General features: G+C 36.6%; 1 protein-coding gene across 1 annotated transcript; it reads left to right on the plus strand.

Annotated features, from left to right (window-relative positions):
* The first annotated feature begins 10108 nt into the window (after positions 1-10108).
* Positions 10109-10515, plus strand: LOC122891362 (60S ribosomal protein L22-like). The gene has a single exon (XM_044226966.1). It carries the CDS (start codon positions 10124-10126, stop codon positions 10403-10405), a length of 282 nt encoding a protein of 93 aa, XP_044082901.1. The 5' UTR covers positions 10109-10123; the 3' UTR covers positions 10406-10515.
* Positions 10516-10998: the final 483 nt, after the last annotated feature.

Consider the following 10998-nt stretch of genomic DNA (forward strand, 5'->3'; position numbering starts at 1 on the left):
ATGTATAGTACATCATTAGTTTCAGATGTAGTGTTCAATAATTCATCAGTTGCATATAATTGCATATAACACCCAGTGTGTATCTTAAAGGACTGGTGTTCTTCAGAAGCCACTCTGGGGAAAGAAATGGACTGAATGATTATAATTAAGATACTTGTAATGACTAATATGGTATATGTTGACTGTATGAATATTAAAATATCTAATTTGAGTAATCCATCAAATGGGAGATGGACCAGCATTTTAAATGCATAGAAGGATATAAGAAAGAAAAAAAATTGTGAAGCCTTCTGAGAATCCATGTTTACTGTTGAGTTTATCCTGGTGAAAGAGTTTCCCTGACTCCCCTGCTCCTCCCCTTCTGCTGACATATGGAGAAATGCAGTAGCATACCATGAGGACTCTCTGTTTCTGTAATTTCATCTATGTTAACTTTTCTTCCGTTATCATTCTCTTCAAATAACCATAATTTGAAAATACGAATTGACGTCCAGAAGAACAATTATCTTGAGCTAAACTTATATCCAAGCTTTGTGACTGCATTTGTTTCAGTGATCTACTGCTTTTTAATGGGATGAGTGGCAAAAAATTTGTGGTCATCTTTAATCTACTGAAGTATTCTTTCTTGCATATTTTACTTTCTTTCCAGCTATAATTCTAACATGTAGATTTTTAAAGAATGCCGTGTTCACAAAATGCCTCAACGTTTTAAATAATTTAATACTTGAGTCATTATTTTAGATTAAATATGTTTATGAAGGAAAAATATGTGGAAGTGAAATAGAAAATGTAAACAAAACAAATTATAAAATAAATCATCTAGTAAATTATTTGTATGATTTTAATTAATGCTCATTGCAATATGATGCAGACTGTTGTCAATTCCAACGTATCTAAGTCGAATGCTTAAGTGCCTTTACTTTTTATATTTTTGGCATAATGCATGGAAAAGAAGATAGTGAATTAACTGTCTTTGTATTTCTCCCCCTTTGGCAAGCTTACATTGCCTCCGCTTTAAAAAAAATTATTAAAAGAAACTCTCTTCTTCAAGAGAAAAATATGGAACTCTTGGAACTGAATGAGGTCTCTTAATGATGATGAAATATGTAATTCCCTCTCCTACTTTGTTTTTAATTCCATTCCTGTCATATATTTCTAATAGTAAATCCTGGGGTGGTATGACAACTCAATTAGTTTACTGTATTTCTCATCTTTCTAGGTTTCAGTTGATTTTTCATATACAGACTCAAATAGATACTGATAAACAATTTACTTTAGGGAATGAGTCTCCCTTCTGTACCTGGTTGATTGGTGTCCTATGCTATTATCCCTGAAATAAGTATGTTTTAGTGGCTGGCCAGCATCTTGAGAATACACTTCTCTACCAAGGATAAGACCCAATCCCTTGACATGAAATTTGTGAATATTTTAATTCTGTTGGCTCTACTCCTCTGAGCGACTCTGTAGGATTTTGTTCCTGAAGAATGTCAAAAATATAAAGAAGGGAAAAAGTGTTTGTAGTTAATAATTTCTGCTAACTACTAAATGCAGCCAACTTTTTGCCTCACTGAATTAAATGGGATGAAGCCAGGGTAATGCTCATGTTTGTGTGTAGCTTAGTCGTCTGGGATGTTATGCATGCCACTGAGCAATGAAGGCTGTATTTCCTCACAAGTTTTTAACAAAATGTCATATTTGTTGGAAGTTGTCCCAGTGGTAACTTATAGAAAAGTGTTCATGAACCTTGTCATGTCAGGGAGAAACATTCTGAAAGTCACAATGGGAAGCACATTTCCTATCTTTAGGTTGTTTATATGTCTCAAGCCAGTGTTCTGGATTATCTTTCTTTTCAGTGATATTCTTCATGTCTTTACAAATGAGCCTGATCCTTTTTCTCTATGAAAGCAATTTTCATCTCGCTTTATTCCAGCAAGTCTTTTTTTTTTTTTTTTAAGATTTTATTATTTGATAGACAGAGATCACAACTAGGCAGAGAGAGGCAGGCAGAGAGTGATGGGGAAGCAAGCTCCCTGCCAAACAGAGAGCCTGTTGTGGGGCTCGATCCCTGACGCTGAGATCATGACCTGAGCCGAAGGTAGAGGCTTTAACCCACTGAGCCACCCAGGCGCCCCCCCCCAGCAAGTCTTTAAATGTTACTTTAGTCAAACAATTAATCTTTGGCTGGTAAATTTTGGATATTTCTAAATTTATCCTTTATAGTTTATTTCTAGATTTGTAAAGTAGATGTGTAAATTAGCATTTTTGGTAACAAACAACCCAAAATATTTAGTTGTTTAAATAACAACTGGGGCCCCTAAGTGGGCTCAGTTGATTAAGCATCTGCCTTCTGCTCATATCATGATCCCTGGATCCTGGGATGGAGCCCCGTGTTGGGCTCCCTGCTTAGTGGGGAGTCTGCTTCTCCCTCTGCCCTTGCCCCTCCTTGTGCTCTCTTTCATTCTCAAATGAATTAAAAGAAAAATCTTTAAAAAATAAAATAACAATCATTTTTTATTTCTCATGAGTCCACAGGTCAGCTAGATGATTTTTCTGATTTAGACCAGGTTCAGCTAATTTCAACTGGGCTTACTCATGCGTGATCAGTCACCTGGTGGTAGCCTGGAGACTACCTGGTCTTAGATAACCTTTATGAGGTCACTCAGTTCTCCTTCATAGGATTATACTTTATTCCGTATGCTATCCTGGGAACATTTGCATGGCAATGGCAAAGTCCTATGAAAGGAAGCTGGATTGTGCAAGGGCTAGTGTAATACTCCACTTACATCAAGTTTGCTATTGTTCCATTGTCCAAAGTAGTCAAATGACCAGTTCCAGAAATGTGGAAGAGACAACTATCAAAAGGCATAGATATAGGTAGGCATGAAACACTGTGTCTATCAATACCTTCTACTACAGACTTTATCTGAATAAAACAAACATGCAAACAAAGACTATGAGTTACCCACTGCAAGGATCATGCAAATATAAAAATAATGGAAATGAACCTAATGGATTGGTTAAATAAATGATGATGATATCCATATGATCAATTTTATTTAGTCATTGAAAACACTAAGAATATTATAAATAGTATGGAAAATATTCTAACGTAAAATACTCTAATATGTGAAAAAATAAGATACAAGCATGTATATATGATAGGGTTTAATAGTTAAAAACCTTTATATATACATATACAAAAAAACCCCACAAAAATCTTAATAATGATTACCTATAGGTAGTGAACTTAAAAATGTTTATTTTAAAATTATTTTCTTTTTAAAAAAAAGATTGTTATTTATTGAGAGAGAGAGACAGACAGACAGACAGAGAGACAGAACAATCAGGAGGAGGAGCAGAAGGAGAGGGAGAAGCCAACTCCCCGCTGAGAAGGGAGCCTGACATGGGGCTCCATCCCAGGACCCTGGGATCATGACCTGAGCCGAAGGCAGACACTTAATAGACTGAGCCACCCAGATGCCCCTTTAATTATTTTTACTTCCTGTTTTTTAATAATCAGCATATAATATTTTATAATTAGAAAAGAATATAAAATAAATATATATATATATAGTCGCCCATGGTAGGGAGAATTCTAAGGTAACATCAAAATTCCCTTCCTCTGACACTATACACACTGTATAATCTCTTCCCCTTGAGTACTAAGAGGGACTATGAATGCTATAAATTTCACTCTCATGGTTAGATTATACCATGTTAAAACTGAGGAATTTTGAAGATATAATTAAGTCCCAAATTAGTTGACTTTGAGTTAATTAAAAGTAATATTATTCTGGGTGGGCCTAGCAAATCAGATGAGCCCTTAAAATGTGTTGGGTTCTTTCTGAAGAAAAAGATTCAAAGCACAAGACAGACTATCCTGCTGCTTTTGTAGAAATAAGATGCCATATTGTGAGAAGTCCATGGAGCTAGGACCTGAGGGGTACTCTCTAGGAGCTCAGAGAGAGTCTGTTTTACTCTAAACAAGAAAGTACTGAATGTAGTCTCACTGCTCTAAGGAAATGAATTTTACTAAATTTACTAACAACATTATTGTGCACATTCATTCTTAAAACATATCAATATGACGATTTAACTTAAGTTATTCTATTCATCAAATGAGAGTCACATTTAAGTTTGTGACTTAAATGTGACATAGAAAATTAATTAGATTAGTCACATAGAAAATTAATTAGAATAGTAGACTCTTGGAATTAACATGTTGTTAAACTATCACAGATACAGGATTTTACTGGGTGTATCAATCAATATTTGATTGAACAACAGGTGATAATGTCCCCAAGGTCATAATTAGCAGCATAAACTTTCAGCAAATTCAGAGCACATAAATATTTTTTTCATATGAACAATGTATAAAAAACATCACAAATGACAATAACAACCCAGAATTTGATAGCGTATAATACTTCGTGTTCTTCCTATCTTCATTATCTCTGGCAGATAGTTATCTTTTCCTCCAAGCTCCAGCTTAGCATCAAGATAATTTTCAGGACAGCAACTATATCTAATACTTTGGCTTGGGGAATAAAATCAATTTTCCATTGAGAACATAGCATTTATTCCATGATTTAAATAGCCCAGTTTTTTCCAATGCATTTCAGCAATCAAAGACTAACTAGACAAAATGTTTCATCTATTTTCTTTTTTTTTTTTTAATTTTTTTTAAAGATTTTATTTATTTATTTGAGAGAGAGACAGTGAGAGAGAACATGAGCGAGGAAAAGGTCAGAGGGAGAAGCAGACTCCCCATGGAGCTGGGAGCCTGATGTGGGACTCCATCCCGGGACTCCAGGATCATGACCTGAGCCGAAGGCAGTTGTCTAATCAACTGAGCCACTCAGGTGCCCCATCATCTATTTTCATTACAACTTTAAAACGGACTGATAGAATTTGTTGGAATAAAGTTCAAAAGAGGAGTTAACATAATTTGTGAGAAAAGTGACATCAAACACATTATGTTGATTCCTTTTCCTGATGGTCTACTTAGTCCAGAAGTGGTTGGACATCATTGTGGCTATGACCCTGAACTTGAGCAAGGTCACAACGATGCTGTTAGAAGATTGACTCCTTATCATTTCTTTTGACAAATATCAGTTGTCTTTCCTCCTTTTCTTACCCTTCCAAGGTCATTTGCTGTGGAGCTTTAGGCCGTCTCCTCTGGGCCTCAGTTTATAAAATGTAATGGTTTAGTCTGCGTTGATATAAAATGACTTAGTCTATAGTAGCAGTTCTAAAATATGGCCTTAGCCAGCAGCATCAGCATTACCTAAGAACCTCTTAGAGATATAAATTTTCTGTTTTCACCTGTGACTTAATGAATCAGAAACTCTGGGGTTGAAGGGTGGTCAGCAATGTGCACTTACTTAGCAAGTCCACTGGGGGGACAGGATTATTTTGGAGACACATTTTAGACCGGATGTTGTCTCCCTCTAGTAGCTTTAGTTTGTCGCACACACAACTGTGATTTTTCAGTCTCAGCTTAGCTGAGCTTGAGAATTTTTAGCTTAGAGAGGAACCAAGGTTATTCTTCTTTGGGAATGGTGTCAGGTCTATAGTGTTGATTTTTAAAATTAAGGGATTCTTTGCTTTTGCCCCCAGTACACTCTCTTTTCACTCTATCCCCTGAAGGTCCTAGCCGCTTATGTCCCCATCATGTTACCCTTGTCTCTAGGAATAGCACAAATTCCTGCAAATCCATTCCTTATTTCCATGGGGGTAGGGGGAAGCATAGGAGAGAAGAGGTCATTAGCTTTGGATTTAGATAAAATTAAGATTGAATTCTGACTCTATGACTTAAAATTCTATAATATTCTATATGTTACCTGATGTCTGTGTGTCTTTTCCTTTAAATTCAACACTGAAATACAGAAATACAACAGAAATACAGAAATACAACACTGAAATAAGACAACAGGAATGTGATTATCTAGCATATAACAGGTGCTCAATAAATTGTACATCTGTTTCATTTCCCAGTCTCCACATTCAGGGATTGGGTGCCAGACAACTCCATTTTTCCAAAACCATTTGCTGCCTGAGCTACGTGGCCTACATTCACAACGCCCGTGTTCTCGTCAAATAAGCTTCTACCTACTGGTTAATGATTTCAACTTGTGGCACCATCATTGTCATTGATTCCCTTCACTTTTGACACTTATTCATCCTTTTACTCCCTTTGCCAATGAAGGTTTCTGGTTGGCAGTAAACAAGCTAATTCAAGGAAGCATCCAAGTTAGTAATAATAATGATCACAATTTCAACTAATAATGAAGTTAACATGTATTGAGAATTTACCATGAGTCAGGTACTTTTGTATGTTATGATTAATTAGCTCATCAAAGCAACCTTTAGACATAGGTGGTAATAGTATCCCCATTTATGGATGAGGAAACTGAAGCACAGAGAGGACAGAAATGACAGAGCTGTACTATGGGCAAGCATATAAATAAAATAGAAATTCTGTTGATGTGAACTTCTATGGAAAATTCCAAAATAACTAGATGACTTAAGCAAAAATATTTAAAAAGCCGGATTCACATATAAAGCTCTCAAAATGTAATGATAATTGAAATGAATAGTTCTATTGGGGAAAAATAAAATTCAGCTTATATTATTGTCCTCTTTGACATAATTCACGTACAGATGCCTCAGTTTATTTGTAATGTCAAATATAGTTGGATTAAGATATGAAGTGGGGAGTGTGTATGGGTAGGGTATATGCACATATCTGTGTGTTCATATATGGACAAATAATTTTCACAATACAGAAACCAGACTGAGACACTATGATACTAAGAATGAAATCAGATTATGAAGACTTATTTGACATGCCAAATTCTAAAATACATAGTCAAGTGCAAATGTACATTTCCTTGTAGTTATCAGTTACTTACTAATACCATTTTATCTGAACAGGGGAAGTTGTCAAAGGAAGGACAGGTTTAATTATATACAATCAGTTTCCAAAGCTGGGCTATTCCCTTCAGCACTCAGAAGGCTCATTTAATATCCATTCAGTCATCTCTGGAAAGTCCAAACCTCAAGAGACATTAAAATTCTCAGGGATAGGGGAAGAGAAATATCATTGTCATAACCTTTGCCTCTGAGTTCCTTTTCCAATAAATTAAGTCAGTTTAGGGATTGTTTTATCATCTCATCCATATCATTTCTCTCCTACCACGTTAATCTAAATGTAGGGTTTTACTTTTTTCTATAATTTCCTACAAAAAGGCTGTATGCCTCTGCCCCATGCCACATACAGAGCGTTTTCTTTATACTTTCAACAAGTATTAGTGAAATCTACAGTATGTAGGAACAGAGATATGAGTGAGATAGACAATATGTATTAAATAAGAAAACATGAAATAGCCGTACATGTTCTTAAAGAATAAAGTAGTGTAAAATAAATACTTTATTTTACAAATAAAATATTTGAGGGATGGGCTGTGGGGAACAGGAGTCCATTTGACTTTGCATAAAGTGACCAGAGGGGGCCTTTTGAGGAAATTCTGTTAACCCAATCTGATTTATATTCTTTGAAATCTTATTCAGGGTCCTGAGTAGAGCAGGGATGTGTAGGGACAGGGGCAAGGGGAAGAGTCGACCGATGATTGAGGAAGCTGTTGTTCAATAGCGTGATGACGGTAGCCTGAGTGAGGGTGGTAGCAAGGCAAGTAATGGTATCCAGCTATTCTGACTATGCTTTAGAGCAGTTATTCTCAAACGTCACCCCCCGCCCCCCATCTGCAGCAGCAGGCCACACTCTAAATTTACTGAATCTGAAAACTCTGGGAGCGAGTTTCAGCATCCTGTTTTTAAAAAGACACCTAGGCAACTCCGATGCATGCTGAAATTTGAAAGCTACTACTTAAGAGAAGAGTTGACAGGACATGAAGACGGCAAATGAGACAAAGGCAAGAATCAAGAATGACTCACTCCTCGTTTCGCCTGTTTTTAGAGGAGAGTGTGAGTAATAGACTTTCCAGAAGACGAAGGAAGATGAGAAGATTTTCTCTTTACAGTTAAACCACCTCAGAATCAATGTTGAGTATCTAGCTAAAACTTCCTCAGCCATTTCTGCATCTCAGGCTTCGGTGGACCACTGCAATACTTTCTCTCTCTCTTATTCCCCTCCTTCCTCCTCCCTTTTCTCTGCTCTCCCTGCTTCCAGTTTCTGCGCATTTGTAATGCATTAACAAATTTTCCCTCCTCCTTGGCTCATGCAGTCTATGAGCTAAAAACTAAAGGTCTAATCTTCTTTCCTTCAATGTAATTTTAAAACACAGTTCTTATTCAATAAAGAATTTTAGATCTGCTATTAAGCAAATATATTTTCACTCCCACTAAATGGGAAAGTCAGTTTTGATTTGCAAAAATTTGAGTATCATTTCAGTAATAATTGGATTATTTTAAAAATGGAAATTAAATTAAGAATAACTGTGTTTAAATGTTGCCAAAGATATTCATTAGGAATTTTTAGATTATTGGCCATCTTTGATGGTTTTTGGCATCCCTTTGTTTGGGACTTCAGAGTTAACTTTACTTTAGAAACTTGTTATTCAAACGCATTTTTATTTTGTTATTTTTAAAAAGATTTTATTTATTTATTGGAGAGAGAGAGAGTGCAAGTATGCATGCACAAGGAGCAGAAGGTGGGGAGTGGTGGGCAGAGGGAGAGGAAGACAGACAAGCACGTGGAGTCCGATGTGGGGCTCGATCCCAGGACCCTGAGATCATGACTTGAGCTGAAATCAGATGCTTAACGCTGAGCCACCCAGGCACCGCTCCAATGCATTTTTGTAAATATTCTCTCAAATCAACCTAATACTGATTCCACTCCATTTTTTTACAGCGTTTTCTCAAATTTTGGTGGCAATTATTACTATTATACTTTAAAATCTAATACAGAGTTGAATGAATAACTTAATAATTTATTATTTCATTATAAAAAATTTATGTTTCCCATTTCAGTTATTGTACTGCAACATTATTGCACCTCCTTTTAATACTGATGTGATAACACTATATAACAGAGTTCTTTTCTTTTAGAACTGTTGTTCTTTTATAAGAATGCTGCTCTATTAATCATAACAGTGGCAGCTCAATTCTTGGATTGTAGCATAAAATGTAATTTATTAAAATCTGTTCCAGGCAGATCTGAGACAGGAAGTTCAGTATTTATTAATGCCTTCTCCATTTTAGGCTTAGGGAAAGCTGAATTAAATACAGTAAAACTTGTGGCACTGTCTTCACACTCCATTTTTTGAAGCACAAAAAAAGTCTCTATCATCTAAAATAGACTAAAATAAAAATCAACTTCTGAAGGCTTTTGACATTTTTGTGTTTCTTTACCTTTTAGAGAATTGCCTTTATAATTAAGTGCTAAGCCACTGCACTGTATTTTCTTGTAGATTGATTCATTGCATATGTATTTAATATATATTAAAGAAAAACATACTTTTTCTGGTAAGTAATATGGGGAGAAGATGATAATTTGTAGAGTCCATATTTTGTAAACTGTTAATGACAGAATACTAAAAAAAAATAGTAAAATTGTAAAAAAAAAAAAAAAAGAGAGAGAGATCACAAGTAGGTAGAGAGGCAGGCGGGGGTGGGGGGAAGCAGGCTCACTGCCGAGCGGAAAACACAATGTGGGGCTCCATCCCAGGACCCAACCCACTGAGCCACCCAGGTGCCCCAGAATAGTAAATATTTTCAAAACAATTAGCTGCTCTTTAGAATTCAACTTTTCTGTTTTCAAATTAGTTTGTGTCTTTTTGCATGATCTAAAAATTGATGATAGTTTCTGGAGTATTTATTTTAAAGAGAAAATAATAATAAAAATCTTTAAAGGCACTCCAGTATCTCTATATTAAGGTCTTGGTGACTTTATACTGTGTTGACCAGGCTAGACTATACTACTCAGAATTCCCTTTCCTCTATGCTTCCTGTTAAGGTAAGCCACATGAGAAATGCTAACGACTTTTGGAGGGTGGAGGGAAGGTAGCAGCCATTTTGTATCACTGTTCATCTGGGGTCTCGCCATGTGGCTTAAAAGGAGCATTTGGGTCCGCCCACCTCCTTTTCTGCCTCCGCAGCCGCCATGGCGCCCGTGGAGCAGTTTCTTCAGGAGAGAATCAAAGTGAATGGAAAAGCTGGAAATCTCGGTGGAGGGGTGGTAACCATTGAAAGGAGCAAAAGCAAGATCACTGTAACTTCCGAGGTGCCTTTTTCCAAAAGGTATTTGAAATATCTGACCAAAAAGTACTTGAAGAAGAATAACCTCCGCGACTGGCTGCGCTTGGTGGCCAATAGCAAGGAGAGCTACGAGCTGCGCTACTTCCAGATCAACCAGGACGACGAGGAGGAGGAGGACGAGGATTAGAAGTCCTGTGTCTGGGATATTTTGTATAATCTTTAAATAAAATCTAGGAATCACAAAAAAAAAAAAAAAAAAAAAAAAAAAAAAAGAGCATTTGGACTCAGTATGTGTAGGATGCTTTCAGAACCAAGGTCAGCAACAAGAATGCCCCAGATTTCAAACAGCCCTTGGGGAAATGACGGCTCATACTCCTGAGATTCCAGCCAGCTACTGATCTTTCCTTCCTCACTGCTACCCTGTGTACCTCAGGCTGTGGCATTAGGCGCAAAGACAGCCTTGCAGGGCCTGTTAAAGCAGGTCTCTCCCCTGCAAAATATGTAAGCCAGTTCCCCATGATAAATCCGTGTGTGTGTGTGTGTGTGTGTGTGTGTGTGTCCTGATAAGCTCCTGACAGATGCATCTAAATGTCTTTTCTTGGTCATCAAACATTTCTTGATCTCTCCTAAATGCTTTTCAAATCTCATCCTCATGCACAATTCTACACGTAACATAAAACTAAGCCATAATTATCTACATGTCTTTAGAGAAACAGCTGAGAACTTTTTGTTAACTTCATTAGTCTGGGTACTTCTTTATCCCCCATACCACCTGCTTGG

The sequence above is a fragment of the Neovison vison genome, chromosome 12 (genome assembly GCF_020171115.1).
Source record: "Neovison vison isolate M4711 chromosome 12, ASM_NN_V1, whole genome shotgun sequence".
Classification (NCBI taxonomy): Eukaryota; Metazoa; Chordata; class Mammalia; order Carnivora; family Mustelidae; genus Neogale; species Neogale vison.